Source organism: Gavialis gangeticus, unplaced genomic scaffold, assembly GCF_001723915.1.
Source record: "Gavialis gangeticus isolate Ggan-Ray unplaced genomic scaffold, GavGan_comp1, whole genome shotgun sequence".
NCBI lineage: Eukaryota > Metazoa > Chordata > Crocodylia > Gavialidae > Gavialis > Gavialis gangeticus.
This window is the reverse complement of record NW_017729032.1, coordinates 5523394-5549984: the sequence shown is the minus strand read 5'-3', so window position 1 is coordinate 5549984 and position 26591 is coordinate 5523394. Positions and strand designations below refer to the sequence as shown.

General features: G+C 45.5%; 1 protein-coding gene across 5 annotated transcripts in view; it reads left to right on the top strand.

Moving 5' to 3' along the window:
• Nucleotides 1-26303, top strand: part of TENM4 (teneurin transmembrane protein 4) — an 894317-nt gene extending 868014 nt beyond the window's left edge. For all 5 annotated transcript variants that reach the window (XM_019523993.1, XM_019523990.1, XM_019523994.1 and 2 more), the window contains 4 exons: nt 3479-3775; nt 4540-6154; nt 13338-13480; nt 24729-26303. In XM_019523993.1, the coding sequence (XP_019379538.1) occupies nt 3479-3775; nt 4540-6154; nt 13338-13480; nt 24729-25487 (2814 nt within the window). In that variant the 3' untranslated portion in view covers nt 25488-26303. The remainder of the gene's footprint in view (nt 1-3478; nt 3776-4539; nt 6155-13337; nt 13481-24728) is intronic.
• Nucleotides 26304-26591: the final 288 nt, after the last annotated feature.

Genomic DNA, 26591 nt, shown 5'->3' with positions numbered 1-26591 from the left:
TACAGAAATTGTGGATGCAAATTCTGTCGACTTCTTGACTAATTAGGCTAACCAACCTCTTCCTCAGGACTTCTATTGGGAGCCTGGTCCCAAAGTCCAACACGCCCATTGCTATTCACCATTGAAAGCTGGTATTGCGTTCCACTGGGTTTGAAGGAGCTCTTGCTACAGAGGTATCATTTGCACTCTTATAGTTAAGGTTGCCTCCAGATTTTCATTGTACAGAGGAGATTGCTTCACATGAGTTTGTCCATATTTTCACCTACAGGAACACAGTCAGGGATGGCAACAAGTGATGGCTCTGCCCCTGCACCCCAAAAAATAGCCTAATTATTTGTCATATTAGTGGTTCCCAATCTGTGGTACACGTACCACCAGTGGTACACAGACAACCTGTCAGGGGTACACATGAACAGATTTATTATAATTACTTTATATGACAAAAATTTGCTGGTGGTACTTAAGGTTGTAAATTGGTGGTGTGCAATCTCTCAGAGTTTGGGAACCAATGTGTTATATTAATCATTCCTGGGGTACAAGTTTGAAGGGCTTTTTAGTTGAGTTTTTGGGTTAGTTTTTTGGGGGGGGATTGTTTGGGGGTTTTTTGGTTCCTGAACATTAGCTGGCAATTACTTAATTATCTATCAAAGTGGGAGTTGCATACTTTTAGTGATCACTGCTGTGTTTAAATTTACCCAGTCCAGTGCTTTGGGTGCCTACACACTTGGTCAAGTGTAGCGTGCAATTCAGACATATAAATCTGAAAGACTAGAATATAGCTCTTGGGCCAATTCCTGAGGTCCTTCCTCAGTCCCTACTTAGCAAATTCCAAGAACATTAACAGGATATGGACCATAAAAAAGACTTACAGATTTGACCCATATTTATTACTGACCCTCTAAGGTGTGCCTGGCAGTGTTCACTTGGCTAGTGCTCTTTCTGCCGCAGAGCACCCCTGACCCACGGAGCTTGTATCCCTGAGGCATTAATGGATAAGATACCTTACAGGAAAAATCATCCCATGCTACAAATAGGCCATCACAAAGAGGTCTGGTCCATGCAGCTGAAAAGGTAGATTTGTGGGTGCTGTTTAAAAAATAAGAGCTGTGGGAATCTTGCTTCCAACAAGAATCCATCGCATGGACTTATGGTTTAGGGTATAATTAGTTTAATCTGGCATTGCTTGCCAGAGAGTGGGGGACTGAGTGACTTCAGGGCACTAGTAATGGCATACAGAGATTTGAACCAAGCCTAATGGGTGCCAGGGGACCTGTGATTCAGTCCAGTAGCCATGACTGGTGCTGTTGTTGATATGCTGAGCACAGAGACCACCTGGAGATAGAATTAGACCCAGCGCTGAAAGAGCTCCATCCAGCTCCGCTGGCGGCCGGCCGCACATGGGAGCTTGCGGTGGTGGTGCCTGGGCTGCGCTTGTCCTGAGAATAAATGGAAGGCAGATACATTTTTCCTTCCCTCTCCTTATGGGTAATTGCTGTTTCTCTATTTATAGTAGCAGAGTCCCTTCTACATATCAGCTTGCTCTGTTAGTTACGTATGTGCATCTGTAGTTAGTTTTGATTCCTTCTTAATTATTTCCCAGCTTGCCTGTTATTATGGGATTCTGGCTGATTTCCTGCTTCTCCCATTACCCGTTTACATTTTATTTTAAACTCTGCTGCATATTTAATTTTAGCAATGTCTGCCTTGGCTCCATGTTAACCTCTAGTTTCCTCTTATCTTCCATTTACCTTTGCTCTCCACCATGATGGCGTGGCCTTGGTTGTCTCCTTCTCTTCCCGCATCTGTTTAATCTGCAGATCTACCACCAATTCTGCAGTGGTGTTTTGCTCCTGCCAAAGCCTGGAGAGCTGGGACTCTGGGTGGGCAGAGACGAGGGAGTCTTGGCCATTGGTAAAGTCTTGAGCTATGGCTGGAGCTGAGAGCAGGGCATTCTTAGTCACAAGGACAGACCCATCATCTCACACAGAAACACCTCCATGTCACATTGCTTCCTTTCCCAAGCAGTCTACTGCATTTCAGACTGTTTTATTCCTCTTCAGAAACAGGCAGAAGTTTTCTATAGCCTGCATCCTGCTCACTGTCTCTTCCTTTCTCTGTAGCACTGGTTTCTTCGGTTTAATGCCATACCACCTTCTTCTTCCAAGAATAGTATTAGTATTACTACTGTCATAGTGGCCTAGAAGCCCCAGTCACAGACCAAGTGACTTTCCCTTTGCAACTGTGAGCTTTTCCCATTCAGACAAGTCCTCCTCTGTTTTTCCCTCTTCTGCTTCAGATCTTGGTGCAGGACAATCCTGCATTTATTTTCTTGGACCTAGTCCATTAGCATTTCTCTCTGCTTAGAGGATGTTTATTTAACTATGTATTTCCCTCCCTTGCTCCTGCCAGAGAATCACTAGGAATTCAACAATGTGCTCAAAAATAATAGCCCAAGATCAAACCAAAAACAGGGCTGAAATTAGATGTTGCACTCCATTGAGGAGTGCCCTGGGTTTTATTCATGGTAAGATGGAGAACCTACCAGCAAGTTCTCCATGGGGTTGGGTTTTTTTATTATTCTGTGCACAATGCTGCCATACTATAGTGCTGTTGCGTTATAAATGGCTGCACACACATAGATAAAGAGTGATTGTATTGCTAGTTAGTATTCATAACACTTTGGATACAGCCTCGGAATGAAAATACATTTTTGCTGTTACCTTTGAAGTATATACCTTTGATCTTGTCTTCAACTGAAGCTGCAGCAGCAATTGAAGCAACAGGAATGTGATTACTTGAGGCAGAATTGAGCTAGGACAATGGTGTCAAGAGCTCCAACTCTTGTTGAAAGGGTCATGGGGTCTATAATGACTCCAGATGGTCAGAGCTTCCATATTACATCCCAGAGGAAAGACTGCACCACTGTTAAGTCACTTGTCACTGTTCAAGTGATTAATGCAGAGTCAAAGGAATGAGTTCAACCCGCTATTCCTTGCAGTATTCACGAACACACTGACCTAATGCCATGTCCTTTTTTCAGATTTATGAACTTGGGTGTCTGTGAAAGTGAGAGGACTTAAGCATCCCAGGCATATTGCAAGTACCTTGCAAACTACCCCTCTAAAGTCTTGCTATTATACTTCTTTCAGACTTAGGCCTTCACTGCTGCAATAGAAAAAGCTACTCTTGGCAAAGACTGTCTGATGGTTTTCTCATACTGAAGGTAGACTAAAACTAAGGTGGGCTTTCAGACACACACTAGGTGTTGTCCGAGTCCTGATGCCAGTGAAATCACTGGTAAAACTCACACTGACATCAGTAGAAGTAGAGGCAAAGCAACAAGTGCTGTGGCTGTCTCACCCTAAGACTGTTAATATATAGACATCTGTAGCATCAAGACTGATTCAAAGGGGCATTTGGTGCGATGAAGCTAGTTCTTGCGATTTCTGACATGCTAATTTGTCTTTCAATCCCCTAGGTGCACAACAGGAACTTGCTATCCCTGGATTTCGATCGCGTGACCAGAACAGAAAAAATCTATGATGACCATCGCAAGTTCACACTGCGGATCCTATATGACCAAGCAGGGAGGCCCAGCCTCTGGTCTCCTAGCAGCAGACTGAATGGTGTGAATGTGACATATTCCTCCGGGGGACACATTGCAGGCATCCAGAGAGGAACGATGTCAGAGAGGATGGAGTATGATCAGTCAGGCAGAATTATATCCAGAATCTTTGCTGATGGAAAATCATGGAGTTACACTTACTTAGAGAAGGTGTGTCCTCTTACCGACTGCAGCTCATTCTTTTTTCATGTGATACACTCACTCTAGATTCATTCATTGTAGATACACAGCCAGGGTAGATTGGCTTCACTCCTTTGACTTTGTCTCAGCTGAGAATCTGCCCTTTAAAGTTTAATACACACTCATGTGTAATCCTATTTAAAGGATGTTGATAACTCTGGTAGCCAACTTTCAGACAACAAAAAAAGCTAGCACTGAGTATTCCCCAAAAAACAAGACTGTCCCTCTGCTCCTGCCCCATTCCCTACGCATGTGGATTAACCTGCAAATCTTTGGTTACTTAAACAGAACAGTCTCATCTTGAGTTAGATACCACACATACATTTTTAGGTAAAGACAGATCACGTTGGGGTGATCACATTAATCAGATTGCATTCATTGAAAAGATACAGTGAGTTCTGATAAAGGTAAGCACACAGTAGTGACTGAAAGATTTTTCTATATAATATAGGACCAAACAATCCATAGAGTCCAGCTTCCTGTCTTCTGCAAAGGCTTATTCCAGATGCTTCATAGGACAGGAGAAGAGCAAGCAAGTTAGGTGGCCATATGATGATTGGCTGCATTTTAGTTTCTCTGCGATCTACAAAGACTACTTGGGTTATGCAGACCACAAGTGCTCCTTGGGGTAGAGTTTAGAGATCCCTTGTCCTGAGAAACTGCCTTTTTTTGTAAAATTTTTGTAAAAGTTTAGAATGAAGAAAATAATTAATTCATTGTTTTCCCTATTCCAGTCCATGGTGCTGCTTCTTCACAGCCAGAGGCAGTATATCTTTGAGTTTGATAAGAATGATCGATTGTCATCTGTGACAATGCCCAACGTTGCCCGACAGACCTTGGAAACCATCCGCTCTATCGGATACTACAGGAACATCTATAAGCCTCCAGAGGGCAATGCCTCAGTCATTCAGGATTTCACTGAGGAAGGCCAACTCCTTCATACCTTGTACATGGGGACAGGGAGGCGAGTGATCTACAAGTATGGGAAGTTATCCAAGCTAGCTGAAATGCTCTACGACACCACAAAGATCAGCTTCACTTACGATGAGACTGCAGGGATGTTGAAAACAATCAACCTGCAAAATGAGGGGTTCACCTGCACAATCAGATACAGGCAGATTGGCCCACTCATAGACCGCCAGATCTTCCGCTTCACTGAGGAAGGTATGGTGAATGCCCGCTTTGACTACAATTATGACAACAGCTTTAGGGTGACTAGCATGCAAGCAGTGATCAACGAAACACCATTACCCATCGATCTCTACAGATATGATGATGTGTCAGGCAAAACAGAGCAGTTTGGTAAATTTGGGGTCATCTACTATGACATCAATCAGATCATCACTACCGCCGTGATGACTCACACCAAACACTTTGATGCCTATGGCAGAATGAAAGAGGTTCAGTATGAGATATTCAGGTCACTCATGTACTGGATGACTGTGCAGTATGACAACATGGGAAGAGTGGTGAAAAAGGAGTTGAAAGTTGGCCCATACGCCAACACGACAAGGTACTCTTATGAGTATGATGCTGATGGCCAGCTGCAGACCGTGTCTATCAATGACAAACCACTTTGGCGTTACAGTTACGATCTAAATGGAAACCTCCATTTGCTTAGCCCTGGGAACAGTGCCCGCCTTACTCCGCTCAGGTACGATCTCAGGGACAGGATTACAAGACTAGGGGATGTGCAGTACAAAATGGATGAAGACGGTTTCCTAAAACAAAGAGGGAATGACATTTTTGAGTACAGCTCAGCTGGCTTGCTCATCAAAGCCTACAATAAGGCAAGTGGATGGAGTGTGAAGTATCGTTATGATGGCCTTGGAAGAAGAGTCTCTAGCAAAACAAGCCATGGCCATCATTTACAGTTTTTCTATGCAGACCTAACCAGCCCCACCAAAGTCACCCACTTGTACAACCATTCAAGTTCTGAGATCACCTCCCTCTACTATGACCTCCAAGGCCACCTCTTTGCAATGGAGCTCAGCAGTGGAGATGAGTTCTACATCGCTTGTGATAACATTGGGACCCCTCTGGCTGTCTTCAGTGGGACAGGCTTAATGATCAAGCAGATCTTATACACAGCATATGGAGAAATCTACATGGACACCAATCCCAATTTCCAAATCATCATTGGCTACCATGGAGGCCTGTATGACCCTCTCACTAAGCTCATCCACATGGGCCGAAGAGACTATGACGTGCTAGCTGGGCGGTGGACAAGTCCAGACCACAACATGTGGAAACATCTGAGCAGCAACAACATAATGCCTTTCAACCTTTATATGTTCAAAAACAACAACCCTATTAGCAATTCTCAGGATATCAAATGTTACATGACAGGTAATACTTCTCTTTATCTTTTTAATTAATTTCTACTCATGCTGGTTTTGTTCAAACGAGCCCACAGTTGGTAGATAGGTTCCTCCTCCTTCAGCAACCTAGTCACAGATTTTTTTTTAGTATAGATGGAGCCTGAAATTATAATGTAAAAAAAAATCTTTAAAAAACCCAAAAAACTTGTCAGTCCTTTATCCACTACACACAAGTAAAAAAAGGGCACTTAATATGTTTTTCTCTTGAATGACACTTTTAACCCTTCTTCAGCAGACATTTATTTGAATCCATAGACTTCATGACATATTTAAGCCAAGATCCCCATGCCTCTCCAATTAGTTTTCTTAGAAAAGAACCCTAGCCAACCCCACCAAGGTCACCCACTTGTACAACCATTCAAGTTTTGAGGTTGCTTCCCTCTGTTAGGACCTCCAAGGCCACCTCTTTGCAATGGAGCTGAGCAGCAGAGGTGAGTTCTACATCCCTTGTGCTGAGTATGAGCTTAGCTACCTATCCCCACCTCATTAGGAGCCCTTTACAGGATCTAGCATTACCCTGGGTGAGAATCACTGCCTTAAAGCCTCATCTTCATAGTTTCATAGTTTTGTAGTTTCTAGGGTCGGAAGGGACCTGAGCAGATCATCAAGTCCGACCCCCTGCCTCGGCAGGAAAATGTACTGGGGTCAAACAACCCCAGCAAGGTGTTCATCCAGCCTCCTCTTAAAGACCCCCAGGGTAGGAGCCAGCACCACTTCACTAGGAAGTTGGTTCCAAGTGAAGTGGTGTATGTGTAATTACACATCTGAGTATGTGTGACTCACGGTAACAGAGTCAAGCTCCAGTTCCAGATATGGGATGCATAAAAAGGTCCAGCATAGCAGGTGTCTTTTCTTCTGTGATCTCATCGAATCATGGAAAATTAAGGTTGGAAGGGACCTCGGGAGGTCATCTAGTCCAGTGTTTCTCTACCCATGGGTCACGACCCAAAAGTGGGTCAAAAGAATATATGAAAGAGTCATGAACAAACTTTAAAAATGGATTCTCTTTTATAGGAGAAAAACGTAGGAAACCATGGCTTTTCCCTTGCAGGCTGTCAAAGTCCCAGCCTGCAAGGGGCTACTTGGGACCCCCCTTGCCCCACACACCCACCACCTGCCCCACACACTGGGGGGCTGGGGCCCTGGGCAGGGGGTCAGGAGTGAGAGGCACTGGGTCGGGACTGACCATTGATGTTTACAAATGGGTCCTGGTACAAAAAAGGTTGAGAACCACTGATCTAATCCAACCCCCCTGCTCAAAGCAGGACCATCTCCTTCCCTTCATTCTCTTCTCCGGGGCCCGTTTCTTCAAATTTCCCTGTTTCATTGCTGATGGACATCCTAATAATGCTTCCCATTTATGCCGGTACTTTTGTTCGCATCACTTGCAGTGAGCTGCAAGGAAGAAGCCCAAACATGGGCTTGTTTCACCAGCATGGCAGGAGCAACCTAAACCTTTTTCACAGCTGGGCATCTCTGAGGCCCTTAAAATAACAGTGGCTTTCAAAGTTAATCCATCCTGTAGAGGTAACAGTTAGTGGTTAAAAGCCAGTACCAACAGCTATTGTGTGTCTTCAAGTTAGATTTAAACAGGGAAAGGTCAGGGCCTTCCCTAATGTCAACAGCTAACAAGGTCTACAAAGGGGTTGTTTAAAACAAAGAATAAGTGGGACCTGAAGTGTATCAGTAGAAAAGGAGCGAGGAGACCTGCCTTACTTGACGGTAGTGCTCAGATCAGATAAAACAAACTCATTGCCCCGTCCTAGGTTCCTTCTCTACACGTGTGCATCCAGGCAAACAGGATGCAGGCCATCAAGCACTTATAAAACGTGTGTATGAGCCACACCTCTGTCACGTATTTTACAAGAGAAAAGAAAGCCGCTTTAGACAGGTTTTTAAAAATTAGATTTGAACCCTGTTACACATCCCTGACCTGCAATACTACCTTGACTTGGTTACATGGAGGCAAACATGCTCAGATACAGCTTTAAGGCAGTGCTTCTCAACCAGAGCAATGCTAGATCCTTTGAAGGATCCTAACAAGGTGCGAGGGCATAAGTGAGGTGTGAGAAGATAAGCAGCTAAACGTATGCTCAGGCTGGTCCCTGTCTGGGCCATCCCTCACCCCCATTACCTGGCCCCTTTAATAGGGAGGTAAGCACTATATTATATATATTAGTTTTTTTAAACTGGGCACCACGCGGTTCATAAAAGTTACGGAGGAGAGGTGCCTCAAGTCCAAAAATGTTTTGAACCATTGCTTTAAGGAAACACCAGGAACTCTCACTAAAATCACACGAGTTGGCATCACTATGGCAGTTAAAGCAAGCAAGGAATGTATAAACAAAATAGGTATCATCAAAGGGTGCCTGTTTGTGGGAAATGGTCTGTTTTGTTAAATTTCTCATTTAAAACCATGTTTCGGAAAGTTTTGGAAAGCTTTCAGTGGTACATTTCAACATTTTCAAAATAGGACAAGTCTGTTTTTCTCCTTGAAATATCTTTTCAAGTCCAATTTAAGCTAATGCTAACCAAAAAAAAGCAAGAAAAATTAAAAGGTCAGAAATAAAAATGAAACCTTTAAAATGACGGCACCAAATGGAAGCTTCTCTCCAATTGTCAATTTGTGACAAATGTTGAATTTTTCATTTTTCAGCTCAGTTTGAGACAGAAAATTCATTTTTAACATCTCAACAGCTTTCCAGATGCAGAAATAATATGTTCCCATATTTCAGTGTATGATAGTGCAGAACTGAGTTTTGGCAGTGCTGGTCATGAACCCGTGTCTATGATCAGTGTCATTTTTGTAAGAGTGTAATTATTTCAATTAGGAGTGTGCTTTCTTTAACACAAACATATTTGTACACCTGTTGTATTGATGCAGTGATATTAATTTGAAGGTCCTTTGTGGTGACAGGGCTCATTCCTTTTCCCATATAAGAATAGCTATGCTAATTATTCATCTGTGTTTACCCATATAATGATATCCCCACTGGGCCATTGTATTGCATTAACTATGTCAGTATAGCTAAAGAGATTCAGCTCTGGATACAGACATGGCCTGCAAAGCTCTTTGAAAATGAGAGGTCCTGTGTAAACTCTGAGCATTATTAATTGCCTTTTCTGTGGTCAGAAGACCTGTGTGTTCCAGTGGTCTTGAATGGTTTCAATGGTTCAAACCCAAACCAGACAGGAGGGATTAGACAAAAAGCAACCCAGTGATCATCCAGGATGTCTGATAGGCCAGCAGCCCAGCCTCAGAAAAACACAGAAGCCCAACAAGGCAGGCACTATGGCAAGCAGCACAGAGACCGCAAGGGAAGGATTTGACAGTATTAAGAGGCCCCACTCTGCCCTGCTCGCTGCCACCTCCTGAGCTCGTATTAATGTTGCTGGATGTCTACACTGTGAATCTCAGGCAAGGAGCATCCCTAGCCAGCATGCTCAACTCTACCAGTGAGCTCCAGGTAGGGAGCTGCCATCATCTTGTGCCCCGCAGCGTGCCGTTGCTTCCCTTGGCAAAGCAGCAGCCAGTTCACAGACTAATGAGACCCACCTCCGTCCTGAAGTAAAAGACTTCCGCGCTCATGTATACAAATTGGAAGCGCGCAGAGGGGGTGAGCGGGAGAAGCAGGTATTTACGTTTTGAGAGGCCCATTGTTAAACATGAATATTTTAGCAATTGTACACTTCACGGTGCAGTGCTTTGCTGCCAGCCTCAGCAAACCTGATGAATTGAACTGACATTTCCATTACATGTGTCTGCATTAAGCACTGTTTTCCGGTGCCCTCAAATGAATTTACTGTGAAATGTGTTAGCAGGGTTACTGTAGCTGGGGGGAAAAAAAAAACCTACACAATACGAAATATACTTTTCTGTCAAAAAAAAAGTTGTCATTGCATTTTGGCAAATTCATATTTTTCCCCCCTGTTCTCTTAGCTCTGCCCTCCCCATGTGATTTTTTTTTCCTCCTGTGCTTTGCAAACCCCTCTCCTCCAAAAGAGCAAACAGCTGTTTTCCAAGTCAAATTGGTGAGAAGCAGCAAACGAAGCCTGGTTCCAACCTTTTCAGACACATTACATATTTGTCCTCCTGTTCAGCAGCCCCTTCTGTGCCCTTTCAAACATTATTTTGAATGCGCCTGGTGAATGTCTTCTGTATCCCCGCTGCCCGTTGTGGATTTGCTTTGTTCTCTTGGCCACCTGGCCTACAATATGCATATCAAAGCTCTTAATTTTGCATTAGGCATATTTGGAAACAGGCTGGAGGAGCACCAAGCAAAAAAAATAATTAAGCGAGGCTTTTATCTCTCCCCACCTCCCTTCAAAGGCCCTCCAAAAACAGTCTGCCCAGTGAGGGAACAGAAGGGTGTTTATTACAGAAATCCTCCTCCTTCCACATGGATCAGGGCAAGTGCTTTCTGGACTCAAGCCCAAACTCCAAATTTTGGATTGCAGGAAGTGCGTGCACACATTTGGCCTCTAATTCTCCAGTTAGCTGGACGTGCGTTATTTGTACTTCGCATCCAAACTACTTTTCCAACGGTCCCTTCAAAATAAAGCACAACTAAGCTCATGCAAGGGGGCAAAAAAGAATAGTGGCCTGTTACTTCATTGGGTTTTTTGGTTCTGATTTTTAACAGATTCCCCCCTTTCCCTAACCCCATCCCCAAATCATCCCGGCAGTGTAAGCTTAATTTGCTCAAATGAAAAGCAAACCTCTTGTTGAGAGAGCCCGAAATAAATGAATCACCAACACAATGCTAATTACCATGTAGAACTCCAGAGAGCCCCAGGACCTGATAGTTAATTAAACTTTGATCTCAGCTTTTCCCAGCCAGGGTGGTTATTCAGAGCCTGGATAAATAATGGGCAGGTTATGTTGTACCTTCCTCCTGGACTCAGTGTAGACAGGCAAGGTTAGGATCATCACACACTCTGAAGCAGATAAAGAGGGCAAAGTCATTCACCTGCCACTCTCAGACAGATCCAGGAATTAGCCTGATTAGTTATTTTTCCCAGCTAGCTACTCACTCGGCTGTCATTCCTAATAGCAATGAAATCAGAGATGTTAGATGTTACTCGGGTATCGAGTGCATCTTCCAGTCCATGCAGGAATGTTCCTGTCCCCTAATCTACTCATAAACAGCCATCTCCCAGGTACTGGAGTTTCTTACTATTTCTCTTCTTGCTCCGTGTGAAATCAGGAGACTTCTTGACTCGTTTGACTGTCACAGATGCAGGCACCACCCCCAGCGGAAGGGCAGGCACCATCATCACCGCTTTGACTGTGGCTGGTTCTGTGTGTATAACCTGGCATGCTAACACAGAGTCTTGTTGAAGAGGTTTAGGAGAAAAAAGTGACATGTAGCAATAAGAAGCTACACTAAAATAATAATGTGTGTGACTTCTGCCTACAAATGCCAGGAAATGCAGACTACAGGGAAAGAAGGTGTGGATACACCTTCACCCTGTATGTCAGCAGGGTGGATAGACATAATGGCCACCTATGTATAAATTAGGTTTGGCAAGCCAGTCAACTGACCAGTCAAATATTGTGAATTGACTGAGTGTTTTTGACTGGTCAAAGATTATGGTAATTTTATTAAAAAACTGCACTTTTGGGTAGTTTTCTTGATAGAAATATGATGCTTTATTGTTTTTTGACACATTTCTTAAGGGAAAAAATTACGCTTTTTCTGTGTATTATTTAGACCTATTGGTAATTTTTTACAATTTTTGACTAATATTTGAATGGTCAATTGACCAAACTTTGTTTGACCAGTATAAATACCCAACCCTAGTATAAATTATATGGATATAAGCTATTACCAGGTAACTGGGCATGTCTACGTGCACAGTAGACTAATTCTACCATGCATTAGCGTGTCACGGCAAAAGCTGTGCTAATGCGTGGTAGAATTAGTCTACTGTGCATTAGTGTCACCTAAAAGATGTGGTCTGGTGCTACTGTTTATGGCACATTAAGTTAATACCTGTTATTACAGATACTAAACTTAATGTGCCATAATTATGGCATATTAATGCACATGTAGACGTGCCCACTGTTACCTCTGCTTTCTTCTACAAGGGTGCCAGAGCCACTATAATGTTATTTCTGTGTCATTCCGGATTAAAGTTGCGGTGATTATGAACACTTCCACATCTCTGCTGGAGCACGCAGAAATAATGGTTACACTGTCACAGGTGATACCAGCTCTGGATGCAACTCCCTCTCCCCTTTTAACGCAGCTCGAAGTTACATCTATCTACAGTCTAAGAGTCATGGGTTAGCACTTCTCTCTCACACACCCAGTCATGTCCTCCCATGTCACCCTTAAAGTGCTGTTCCCTCCTTGTGTGCCCCTGTTCACCAAAGTTGGACATCCATTTCTTATTAACCTGACCTGTAGATGAGCTGGCACTTACCAGCCTTTATTAATATGTTTTTATATGTTGCTTATTCTTTTTGGTAGCAGCATACCCATGCTCAGGGCCCTATGAGCCTTAGGGGAGCTCTGGAACAGAAAAGAAGGCTTAAGTCTTTGACATTTGTCCAGTTTTATTAACAAGAGTTTACACTTCGGCCATGTGAGACATTGGGAATCTTGGGACTGGCACTGGTTGGTTCAGATCAGTGTCCAAACCTGGATGTCACACTGGGATGCAGCAAGATCCTTTTAGGGGTGGCACAGAATATTAGCACTGTTAGGTGTGCAAAAACCTACTCATCATTTGGGAGCTAAACACAGAGATTTCAAAGATGAATCCACAATGCCCTGTTGTGGGCTTTCTGAGTTCTTGGCAACAGAAGGATTGCTCTATTATTTTTCTGTAGGCAAAAACCAAGTGGAAGCAAAGAGCTGGCATTTTCCAAGGGGTGCGTTGAGTCTAAGAAGGCGGAGAACCACTGGTTTAGTGTAATCTCCTTCATCTTCCATGGCTTTGGGATGCAGTTTTTAAAGAATCCTTTTGGGTGATGGTACTTAACGGGGATGAATTATAATAAGCAGTTCGAGGCTGTTTCTATGGCACCTAGCATGGGCGGGGGGGGCTCTGGGTCTATGACTGGGCCTCCTAGACCCTACTGCAACACATGTAACAGTGCATATAACAATATATTAATCTTTCATCTGTTTATCCCATTCCAGATGTCAACAGCTGGCTGCTCACCTTTGGGTTCCAACTCCACAATGTTATCCCTGGATATCCCAAACCAGATATGGATGCAATGGAGCCATCATATGAGCTTATTCACACACAGATGAAGACCCAAGAGTGGGACAACAGCAAGGTGATCCATGCAACTTCATTTTATATTGTAGACACTTGTGTGACCCTTCTTTCCATAGCATCTGGGTGCAATGCTCATTGTAAAAACAAGTATCAGTCTCCTCTGGCAGACTCTCCCAGAAGTCAGCCTGGAAGTAGCTGCAGTGCCTCCCATTGTAGCAATGAAATGTGGCTACTAGATAACCACATCCAGAGCTCTTTACCATTAGTGGGTCCTTTCTGGTGGTTTAGCAAAACTAATCAGTGGTTTTCTTTCCTGCAGAATGCTGTGTTACCCTAGGCCACATGCCAGCCCCCTAAAGCAAGGCATCAGAGGTGATAGAGGACACCTTTTGGTCCTTACACACACCCCCTGAGAGTGAATTGTTTCCTATGGCACACTCTCTAACATTTGTCCAAGCTGATTTCAAGTGACTTCAGGTAGCAGCACTCCCACTACTTCCCTTGGGAGGCTATACTGCCCTGTGGTAGACTGCACCAGAAAAAAGGTTTTACAACAGTTGGCCTAACTTTTGCTTGGTTTAATTTTTCTCCAAATTGCTGCATACTGCTTTAAAAGATTTAGGCCCATATCACAATGCTTTTAACTCATTATAGCAGGCAGTGCTTCTTGAACCAAAACATTTATAACTCACATCTCCATCTGCCTCCTTTCTTCTTCCTGGGAACAGCCTTGCAAGAACACAGGGGATGGCATTATTCAGGGGGCAGGACGCTGGGGCAGGACTCAAGATTCAGGTTCTGTTCCCAACGCTACTACTTATCAACTGCATGACCCTAAGCAAGTCACTTTACTTTCCAACTCCTGTTTCCCTTTGAAACCATAGCTTGCTTGTCTCATTTGTAGCCCTTTCAGTACATGACCTGCCTCTCCCTGTGTGTTTTGCAGGGTACATAGTGCAAAGGGTCCCAACCAAAGGACTTTGGTATATTATCAGAATATGAGTAACAATAAAATATGTTAGCACATGAACGCAGTCAAAGCAGTCTTCCTGGATCCATTATTTTATATGGATCTTCAAGATTTCCTTATAATAGAAATCCCATAGGCAGATGTTACTAGAACCAATCCTTCAAACATGCTACAGCAGAAAAAAATGCAATTTCCTACTTTCCCAAGTTTAAAAAAAAAAAACCTCTAAGCTGCTTTGTTTTCACCTTCATGGATAAAACCAGTAGGCTAATTGAGATAATTCCTCTAACCAGGAACGCCTTTCACATTTTCCTTCCTTTCATGTGACATAAAGACCCCCATAGGCAGAAGTGATGAACACCTTGCTGGGGTCGTTTGACCCCAGTACTCTTTCCTGCCATGGCAGGGGGTCGGACTTGATGATCTGCTCAGGTCCCTTCCCACCCAACCAACTATGAAACCATGAAGTGCACAGGAAAATGTGATGTAAAAGGAGCTCCTGCAATAGGCAACATGGGTGTATTGCTTTGAATTATTTCAACATGAAACAGATAAGAATCGGACGTGTGGCTGGTTGTTTCCTATGATTCTTGCAATATCACGTGGTAGCAGAAAGAAAAAAAATGGCTGATGCTCTTTCGGCCTGTGTAGACTGCCTTCCTAGAGCAGAGAGGTTGTTGGCTCTGTTTGTGGGGCAGGGCACAACTAAGAGGGTATGTTCAACTAGGAGGGAGCTCATTGCCAAAAAAACTTCTAAGCGATTAGGGGGTTGCCATGAGGGAAGAGTAGGGCTCTATATATTGATGCCTTGATTAAAACATGGAGAGGAAAATACACGTGTTAAAACCAAAGAAGGAAATTAAACCAAGTTAAATAGAAGCTCAGGGCATATTTCCTGTTAGAAAACCTGGTTAAGTGATGGAATGGCCTTCCAAGGAGTGTGGAAGAAGTCCCATCATTTAAAAGTAGCCCGGAAAAACACCTGGAAATACAGTTAAGGACAATTTTGCATGCACTCCAGTGGGGGCGGCTTGAGGAGGTCACAGGTTTCTCCATTTAACTCTCTCCACTCTCAAGTCTCAGCAGTTACTCCATCGACTTGAGTGAAGTGGCTTCTAGTTCACATCAATGTAATGACCCAACGCATCGTGCCCCATCCTCATATGAAAAAGAGCAGAGAGTAAGCACAAAGCAAGCAAGCTCCTCGTCTGCGACTGCAGTTTTATCTCCTCCGAGTACATAACCCCGGGAGTCTTGCAGGGAGGGGAGGGGTTCATTCTGAACTTGAGCATCTTTCAGCCCAGAAATATCCAGCGTGTCATAAATGCCGTGCTCAGCTCGGCTTAGCTTAGCTATCCCCCTGCAGCTCCAGAGTGACATTTAAAATCCAATACTCTGTTGGGCAGCACTTTTTTCCCTGCAACTGTGAGGCTGTCACTAAATTGTTTGTTGAACAAGTTCAATGTTATTGGCCAGCAGGGGACTCCTGGTGACCTCTGGCATATTGCAAAGCTGCAGCACCTGAATCCAATTTCGCTCCTTTTTCCCTTTTGTCTTGTTGAACTACCAAGTAATTGCTGGAACGCGTACAGCTCTGTCTGTGGGGAGGGGTGTTTTGGAATCAGTCATCATTTCATTAACTGTACTGCTCTTGGCCGTGTGAGCGCTGGGCTCTGATGACGGGCTTGTTTTCTGCAATGCTAGCTGTGGGAGCGGGCGAGAGGAACCCAGGCCAGCTGGTGGTATTCCTCCTCTGTACCTGGGCTGAGTCGACCTGTAGAGCCAGGGACTAAGCTGCATTGGTTTTGCCTGTGAAATGGGATGGGGGGTGGGGGGTGGCATTTGCATGTGTAACCCTTCTGCCAGGCACCGGTCAAAAGGGCTGGGTTCATATTTTGGGATACCCCATAAATTATACCAGTGGCTCGAGCCCCCACCCAGAAATCTGGGAACATTAGATTTGCTGGGGTGTCCCATATAAACAACACCCCCTCCTTCCACCAATATAAACACAAAAACCCAAATTTATTACAGGGAATTAAAAAAATAAACAAAAGAAAACACTAAATATAATATTAAAACACTCTTAACTGCAAAGCATAGTCTATAGGTGGCATCCTCTTGGAGAGACTTCACCCGTACCCAGGCAGTCTGGGACTTGGGGCTCCCTAGAGGGTAGCTCTGGGGCCCTGCACCCCTATGCCAGCCCTTCAGCAACGGGCTGGAGAGGGAGGCCCATGCCAGAGAGTCCTGAGCTGCTCCCTGGGTTCGCCACGCCATGGGGAGCTGCTCAAGAGCGTGGGTCCTTCTGGTTGCAAGGGGCTCTGTTGCTCCTGGAAATGTGGTAAAGCGCTGACCTCCACTTCTGCATGATGGCTCTGAGGGTTAACTGCAGCTTTCATTAGCACACTGCACCCCAAAACTCCTAGTCCCAATCCCAGCTCTGCTGGGCAGAAAACTGCAAAAGAGCACCAAGGAAAGGTCAGAGATATCTTGGCTTGGGCCTGACCTACAGCCAGCGCCCAAGCACACCACTTGGTTGGGACAGAAATTACAAAAGGGCTAAAAGGAGGTCCGGGCTATCTCGCTGGGCCTGAACTGGGCAGCAGAAGGCAGCCAGACCTATACTGCACTGAGGCCTGGATCAACAAGAAGAAGTGCCAGGTCTCACCCTGGCTCAAACCATGCCAGGCTTCACCCTAGCCCAAATCTGTCAGCCAAACATATGGCTGGGGTCAGCCACACACCTAGGCTGAACGCTATAGCTGTGAAACAGCAAAAAGGGCCCAGGCCGCAATGGCTGCAGCTTGGACATCCAGGCCCAGCTGTGCCACTGTGCTGAGACAATACAGTTGCAAAGAAGAGGGGCTGAGCCCATGTGGCCAGCAACTGCCAGGACCTGCTCCTGATCAGCAGGATCCTGGTTTTCCCTGATAAACATTTGCAAATTCTCTGATAAAAACCATGAAATCCATTATTGAAATGAAAGGTCCCTCACTCCCCCCACCCCCCAATTCCCACAGCCTCCCCAGTCCTGCTGGTACCCCCCACAGCCTCCTGGCTCCCCAAACCCTGCTGCAGGGGGGCACTAGCTGCCAGGAGGTGGCGGCTGCTGCAGCGGAGCAGAGCCTGGCTCCCCCCCTGCTGCCTGCCTGGCAGCGAGGGGCACAACCCCACGCCACCACCCCTGCTGCCACGCGCACAGGGATGTCTCGTCAGGGCAGCACGGAGCTCACTGTAGCAAGCAGCTTCCCGCACAGCCCGGCAATGCCCAGCAGCACTGGGTCTTTTACTCTTTGTAAAACTTGCAAAATCTGTGAGTTTCTCCATTAAAATGAGAAATCCACATTTTCCTCTAGTAAAGGGGGAAATCTGTGTTTTTTTATGGTTTTCCATGGGAAACGGAAAACCCGGATCCCTGTTGATCAGTTTGCTGATTCAGGAATCAGCACCCCCACTCAAGGGGGAAAAAAAAGGGAAAGATGGAGGAAATAGGAGTCTCAAACTCCAAGACAGACTTTCTCTCCCTGTACCCTCCCGTCACATAGCTTTTGCTCACCTCTCCAGTGAAAAGGGGAGGAGACCATCCCCCCATGGGGAGCAGGTTTTCTGGCTCCCAATACAGGCCCCAGCTTGCCATGTGCTGAGCACATGGCCAGAACACGCACACATGCACACTCTAAAGCACACACTTTACCATACACAGTCCAAGTGTGTGTGAGTGTTGCACATGTTATCTTCCCCCGGGGAAAATCCTCCAGGATGTATACATCCTGCCTGCTGCATTTGATCACTCATTGAGGTTGTTCACATGAGCGACTGGTGCCTCCTGAATCTGGGGGGTACCCACAGGAGGGGTGTCCACCATCGGGGGGTACTGGCCCCATCGGGGGGGGGACATACACCCCCTACCAGTCGCCTATGGTTGTTCACTCAGTCTGGCATTTAAAACACAGGTTTTGGGTTTTAGGCTGCCTATAGACATGCTCATTTGCATTCTAACTATAGAGCTCCAGCATCATTACAGCATCACTTGTATTAAGCCCCCTGTGTTTTAAAACGGCCGTGGTGATGTTCACCTATAACTCGTCAAATGAGCTTTAGTTAATGCTTCCCACAGCCATTTTTAAATAGACATGACAGTGAAGCGTTTTAATTAGCATGGCTCTCCGGGAACTGCTCTAATTTAAACACCCTCCCCCTACCCCTAAGTATGTGTATAGGCAGCCTTAGAGATCAGGGCCTCTTCCCCAGGTTGTCTGATGTCACTTAGGGTCACGTCCTCAGCCCAGGCTGCCCACTGGGAATCTCTGTAGAAGCCACTACAGGTCCCCTGTGGTCCTAGCACTTCTGCATCTGAGTAACTGGCCTGATTTGCAGAGCAGCCTTGACCCAGATGAGAGCCTCTCCAAAGATCGGTAACCTCTCCAAATAGGGTATCAGCCTCTCCAAAGATCACACAAATAGGGTTCAAAGCTGGAAACCATTATTAGGAGCCATCCTGGTCTTCTACCTACCTACAAATTCCAGCCCATACTTGTTTGAACAGTAGCGTCTCTTTTAAAGAAATACTTGGTCTTTAAGGAAGGCAAATGTTGGAGGAGCCACCAGTCCACAAATAACTTGATCCAGTGGTTCACTGCCCTCACTTCCAAATAAATGCCTTATTTCAAGTCTGAATTAACCTCTTTAATCCAGTTATTAGGTCTCACTATGCTTTTGCCTGAGGTATTAAAAAGGTCCCTGCTTTCCAAAAATCTCCTCCCTTTGCAAGTATTTCTAGATGAGTGATTCTTAACCAGGATGCCACAGTACTGTGGGGTGCTTTGAGATCCTTTCAGAGGTGCCACGGGATACCATACAATGCTAGCACCGTTAGATGTGCAAACATGATTCACAAGACCAACCCGGATATTTCAAATAGGACTCCCTAGTGTTAAAAAAAGTTCTGACCTGTCAGGATCTTTCTGAGTTCAATGCAGCAGAAAAATTGCACTAGCATTTTTCCAGCCAAAAATCAAGTGAAAGCTAAGAGTTAGCAAGTTCCAAGAGGTGCCTGGCATCTAATGAGGGGTGCTTCAAATCTAAAAAAACATTGAGAACCACTTTTGGGAACCACGATCAATTCACCCGTCTTCTCTTTTCCAAACACTTTCCAATTTGTAGTCATCCCATCTAAAGGGTGGGACCAGAAAAAAGCAGTTATGTCGCTTCCTAAATATTGATTAACCACCGTTGAATATGGTAATGTGGATAATAATGTTGAGGGTTTAGAAGGTGATAGAAAACCATTGCTATTATTACTGATCTTTCTTTATTACTGCTATTTGACCAGTCTCATCCATGAGGACCAGTGCAGTTGCAGTCGTAGTATAAAGCAGTCTGTTGCTCCCCCTACCACTCCCCATCTGGATGACTTTACATATTAAAACCAAGCAATGCTCTTTCCTGTGGGCTTCTAACAAAGTTCCTTCCTTTGCCCAAATGGCCACTTTTATGGTTGTCAAGAAAGACAACACTATCATAGCCAGCAATATCACTTGTCACACCAGAGTTTCCAGAAGTCCTACCTGGGAGATCACCCCATTAGAAATGGCCTGCTGACTGCGATAAGCCCATCCAAGAGAAATCTCTGTCTGTGACACAGTATACACGCTCCAGGATAGACCAGGAAACCCGCTCAGACTTCTTACATTTTGGATATATGACAGAAAACAAAAGCTTTAGGCATCACACAGGGTAAGGCACTGCATAAACCAGTGAATGAAAGAAACTAGCCCTGGTATTTTGAGTCCCCAAGAGATGCAAACAAAATTCAAGAGGCTATTCCAAAACTGCTGTGATGTGCTATTCTCTTGAGCTTTGCACAGTAGCAAACAAATGCTGAAGGTCACTCTCTTTTCTTCAGTTGGTAAGATAAAGTGAAAGGACATCTGATTTAAAAAAGATAGTAAGGGAAAACCAACCCAGAATACATATGTCTCTTGCATCCAGTGACATATATTGAAATAAAACAACCATTAAATCCCTTCCTTCTGCTGGTTTTATATGTAACTCTGGTTTATAGCTGCCAAAAGCTACAGAATTTTTATAGATATTTGCTATATGCCCTCTTCAGCTCTTCTGGTAATTCTCTATTGCTCTTCCTTGCTAGTTCATTAAAATGGTTTGCAAGAGGAAAAAGGAAACCATAAGTCTCAAAGACGGATATGCTGCCTCTTTGAACGCTACATAATCTGTTTGCATCTCCCACTTTCACTGTCAGAGAAGAGCATACAGGCTGGGTCCCCCCCCCCCCATTAGATGTTTTAAAAAATACACTCTTTTATTACAGAAATATACTCAGGGTCATTAGATCTTAAAATTAGGAGCTTTCAAAGTCAGCCTATATTATCAGACTCACCTGTAAGATTATCAGAGAAGCGTTTAATTATTATGGGGCTACAGGGGTAACACACTGCACTACCATGTGGAGGACTTTCGTTTCTGTTCTTGCTTCTCTGGGTGACAATTGCTAGCAGCAGTACTGAAGCCGTAAGGCTCTGGGAGACAACCCACATTTCTGGGTGTTGCTCCATAGCAGTCCCTTCATAAATTCCTCAGCTAGGATTGCTATAGCATTACGCTTTGTCTGGTAGCTGGGCACAAGACAAGGAGTCAGAACACCTGGTTTGTTGTATGAAACGCACCTTGCCCCCCTAAGCTTAGCTGCTGATAATAAGGAAATGCAGGGAGCAGAGGGCCTGATCCTTCAGGAGCAGAATGGCCTGGCCCCTCGTTGAGCCAGGTTGAGAGCCAGCAGGGCCTGCCAAAGGTCGACCCAGCTCAAGAAATGGACCCGGGCAATTCGGCTCAGCCGGCGACATCAGCTGAGTGCCCAATCCTGCTGGCACTGAACTGCTCAGGCCTGCTTCTTGAGCTGGGTGGGCTTTGTGTCGTGCAGCTAGGGGGTTAACAGAGCAGATGCAGGTTTGTACTCCCCAGATTCATGTGGAAATTGTGCAGGACCCTGAGGGAATCCCAGCTTTCCCATCAGCAGTGGTGGACTTTCCTTTGCCTCATTCCTCCCCTGATCCTGTGGGAATGGATAGAGAAATGGCTGCCTGTGACTGCAGGAGCTGGACTGAATAGCCCAGGGGGCCACTTCCCGTTCTGTTCTTCCTCTGCTTGCGATCAGTCTAAAAACATAAGAGACAAGCTAAATTGTCCCATGTCATAGGCAATGCATAGCGGGGGGCACATGCCCCCCCTGAAATTGGCCCTTGCCGGCCGGGAAATGGGGAGCACCAGCTCTGTGGTTGGCAGGGTTGGCAATCGGTCGCTGGTGCCCTCCCAGAGCCAGGAGGCACCAGTCGCCCTTGTTCCAAGAGAATCCATTCTCCCAAACCACAGCAGTAAGATGAGCTTCTCCAAGTCATCTCTTGTTTTTGGTCTCTGTACAAACTGTGGCAATCTGCTGGTGTCAATAGCAAAGTCTCCTACTGGAGACTCAACTTGGAGCAAGCTCCAAATGTGTTTCTCATTAATCTGGCTGAAGCATCTGCCAAGTTGGAGGGTTTGCTCTTTTAGCAAGATATCTAGGATGGCAAAGTAAGTGGGAGATCCATGAGAGCAGCACCAGCCCGGATGAGAGTTTTTGGGAGGCCCTGGCATCCAGCATTACCATATTTACACACATACCACATGCCCTCTTCTCCAAAAAATAGTAATCCGAGATTGGAGCGCATGTTTTAAGCAAGGAAGCTGATGTGCAGACTGAAATAGAGGGATGGGGATGCTATATGACTCCCAGGGGCTGGCTTTGTGCTGGGCCACCCTTTGCAAGGAAAAGAGTGAGTGACGCTGGCAGCAGACGTCACTGTGTCACTCGCTCTTTCCTTGGAAACTCTGCAGCTCAAGCTGTAATCCTGCAAAGTTCTTGCTGACTTGGCAGCAGCTTGGGCTGTGCAGGGGCTGAGCCATGATTGGGAAAATCTTTTATAACTCGTTCTGCATTCCCAGAACAAGGTGTGCATCTTATTTGGGAGCTTGTGTGCAGGAAAATATAGTAATGGGCTCCTCCACCCCATCCCATTGCTTTTAAGCTGGTTTGCTCAGGGTGTGAGTCACTGCAGAAATTCACCTTAAGAACAACCCTAGTGAGTCATTTAGTCTGCCGTGCCAGTTTTCTCACGTATAACGTGGGGCTTTGCTGGTGGCTACATGGTGCCAGGAAGGACTTTTCCTCACACCTTCTGTTGCTACAAGTCTTGGGGCCCAGGGGGATTTTACCTTCCTCAGGAGCAATAGGTGTTGGCTATAGGTTCCTGGAACTAAAACTCAGAGGTTCCTGGCTAAAGGGGCTTTCCCCGCTCCTCAGGGACAGGCTGATTGTCACTTTTGGGATCAAGAAGAAATTGCTATGGCTGTTAGTGGGTTCATGCATTCATATAAAATAATTGGAGATTTTCCACCAGAAGATGCTGTCATTAATTCAAAGTCTTGCTACTGTTCTAATATTAAAAATAGGGACCTCCCAAAATGCTGATTTTTTAGATTTCATGGGAAAACATAAAATCCAGCATTGCCCACAAAAGCGGGCAGTGTCCGCAAAAAATAAAACAATAAAAAAAAAAAAATACTGAAAATAAAATGCTGGCTCCCCCGAGGGAGGGCAAGGGGTAGGGCTGTATGGTGACAGCCCCTGAAGCCAATCAGCATCAAGGGGCAGAGCCACCAGGGTACCTCAGCCAATCAAAGGCATGGCCGGTGTGGGGAGGGGCCATGATAAGCCCTCGAAAATGGCAGTCAGCCCTGTCATCTGCCCATAAAATCGGCCTCCTCGAGTTGGGTAGACCCCTAATGATAAATCTGGTCTGCAGTGGATGAGCATCTCCATTCTCTTCCTGGTAGACAGGTGTTCACAAAAGCCGCCATATAAATTAGCGTTAATGAGCACTCTGTCTGCAAGCATCAGCTGAGCGTTCAAACCTGTGCAGTGCATTTTCTTCACCGTTCCCGGAAGGGGCTGAGGCACAGTGGGAGATCGTAGGTCCTCTGCCTCCATGCTGGTAATCCAGCCGCTTTCACCAACATTAAGTGCCCTATAAAAAAAAAAATAGGAGCACAGCACACTCTTCTCTGTGCTCAGTTTTTAATGCTGGCTGTCATTGCATTATTGAACTAAGTCCTTGGCAGGGAAAGGAGACTTGTGTTATGGAATCCGCTTGCTTTGGTGCAATTTGAGTAAATGAGCATTCATGGACAGGGGCTTGAAAAAAGACCGCACCCCCAGGAACTGATGAGCACGGTGCCAAAGACATTTTGCAGTAATGAAAAAGCTTTTGAATCACTTGGTACATTTACACTAACAGCAAAAGTGACTTTGCGTGGTGACTAATTGATCAAAGTCTGCTGCCCCTATTCAGTTTTGTCTCGATACGTGACGGAGACTCAATCGTTGGTGATCTGACCCCACAGGGAAACTGGGAGCAGCATGGTGGTGGGTTGCGAGAGAAAGACATCAAATAGTTTGATCTCGCACGGTACCTTCCCTGCAGGGCCTCAAATCGTAATCCCCCTGTGGGTCCCTTAACAAGTAGTGCGCTGCTTCTGGAGTCCAGAGGAGGATGCATGCACCGAATCAGTGGTGCTCAACCTTTTCTGGCCAAACTGTAACATCAGAAAGGGGCCGAGGGCCACGTAGAAAAGCATTCCCTGAGCTCTGCACACTCAGTGAGCTCTCGGAGCTTATCAGTTGTCGCTGTGAGCTCCAGAGCCGGGGGCCCTCTTTTGGCATTCACCCCATCAGGCTTCAGGGCCTCATGAAAGCAGTGACTCTGGCCAGAGCCCACACTGATATGCCAGTGAGCTCAGGGAGCTCATGCCACGTAAGGAGCTCAGGCAAGGTACGGGCCGTTCACATGAGCTTTGCATACCAGATCCAGGCCTCAAGCTGTAAGTTGAGCACCCCTGCATCAAACAATCAACTTTTCATGAGCTTAAAGAGCAAACAAGTGGTCAAGTCCAAGCTAGAACCCAACATTGCCCATAATTCCCCTCCACGCTGGTTCCCATCCAGTCCAGCTTTCCACTCTGTTGAAGGGAGTGACATTAAATCAGTTCAGCTCCTTGAAACAATGGCAATTAGGAAGACCACCCTTCAAACACGTGAATCTCAATCATTGGGTTAAGAATAACAAATTAATTGTAAAAGCTAAAAAAGAAGAATGGGTGAGCAGACCCCTCTGGCGTTTCGCATGAGATTGTACCACGTTATTCACTTGTTCTCCCAGATACTTTGTTCACTGCACAGCTTCTCCTAACATGTTTTTTTTCTCACTTTCTCCTTGCCCAGTCAATCTTGGGGGTGCAGTGCGAAGTGCAGAAACAGCTGAAGGCCTTCGTCACGTTGGAACGCTTCGAACAAATCTACAGCTCCAGCATTGCCGGGTGCCGACAAGTCAAGGAGAACAACAGGTTTGCCTCAGGAGGGTCTATCTTCGGAAAAGGAGTGAAGTTTGCCATGAAGGATGGGCGGGTGGCCACCGACATCATCAGCATGGCCAACGAGGACGGGCGGAGAATCGCGGCCATCCTGAACAACGCCCACTACCTGGAGAACTTGCACTTCACCATAGATGGAGTGGACACGCACTATTTCATAAAGCAAGGGCCATCGGAAAGTGACCTGTCCATCCTGGGCCTCAGTGGCGGGCGGAGAACCCTGGAGAACGGCGTGAACGTGACGGTGTCCCAAATCAACACAGTGCTTAGTGGAAGGACTAGACGCTACACGGACATCCAGCTCCAGTACGGTGCGCTGTGTCTAAACACCCGCTATGGGACCACCTTGGATGAAGAGAAGGCCCGCGTCCTGGAGCTGGCCAGGCAGCGCGCTGTCACCCAGGCCTGGGCCAGGGAGCAGCAGAGACTGCGGGATGGGGAGGAGGGCATTCGCTCGTGGACAGAAGGGGAGAAGCAGCAGGTGCTTAACACAGGTCGGGTACAGGCCTACGATGGCTACTTTGTGATCTCAGTGGAGCAGTACCCAGAACTGTCAGACAGCGCCAACAACATCCATTTTATGAGACAGAGCGAAATGGGCAGAAGGTGACATAGAGGGTCCAGACGCTGACTTCTTGCCAAAGACAGCTACTCTTTTGTGGCCACTTACATGACTGTGTTGTACTCAAACCTTTTTCTAAAAACAAGCAAGGCAGGGGGAGGAAAAGAGAGAGAGAGAGAGATGATAACACGGTTGCACTGTAACTCATGCAACATACCTTTTTCTTTCCTTTTCTTTTCTTTCAAATTTGGCCTTCACGCGTTTTTTTGCAATGAACAGAAGGTATGTTTTGCCGTTGCGTGATCACAGTGAAATTTGCTGTCTTTTGTCCTTCCCCCCACCGCACCCCGCAACCTTGTGAGGAATTTCAAGTGGGGAGTCGTCAACGTACGTCCGTAGGTTACTCGATGTGAAGTGAGAAATGGGTGTCTGTGCTAACTCGTTTCATCCTAACCATTGCCGATTTGGAACAGGGAGAGAGAAGCCTCTCGCCCAAGCAACAAGGCCGGGGGCCGAAGCGGAAGGTGACGCTGAGTCTGACCTTCTTCACGCGACTGTCTGAATCGTGTGCCTCAAAAGAGAACTGACCAGTAGTTTTCACGTTTCACTTGGGACAAAGTATTTTTGGGCTCCTGCTGTGCAGAAGTAGATTATAGAGGCAAAGGAGCTGATTATATTAACTTGCAAGATGATTCTCTTCCTTCCTGAACTGGAATAAAAAACAAAAAAAAATCAGTCTTTTTTCATTATGAGAGTAGATTTTTTTCATTTTATTTTATTCTGTTTTTTGGTGCGTGCGTAAATCCTGTTTTTAGTTAAAATCCAGTAAAAGCCAAGAAAGATGTTCCCGCTTTACTACAAAAAACAAAAAAGCAAACCTCTCTGTCTTGCACAGGGCTGTTAAGAGGTGGATTGAATACACCGAAGTTGTACATTTGTTAACCTCATTAAATGTATAGTATTTCAGGACACCAGGTTACATGGTCAGCAGCCTGCTGTCCTGTGTCTGATAAAGGAAGTTAATTTTTAGGAAACTAATTTGAATTTTGTATCAAAGTGACAGACCATTGAAAAGTCAAACTCTGTCATTCCTGCTTTTGGGGGTTGTTTTTAATTGGCCTGGACATAAGGCGACACTCTGGTAAGTCATTC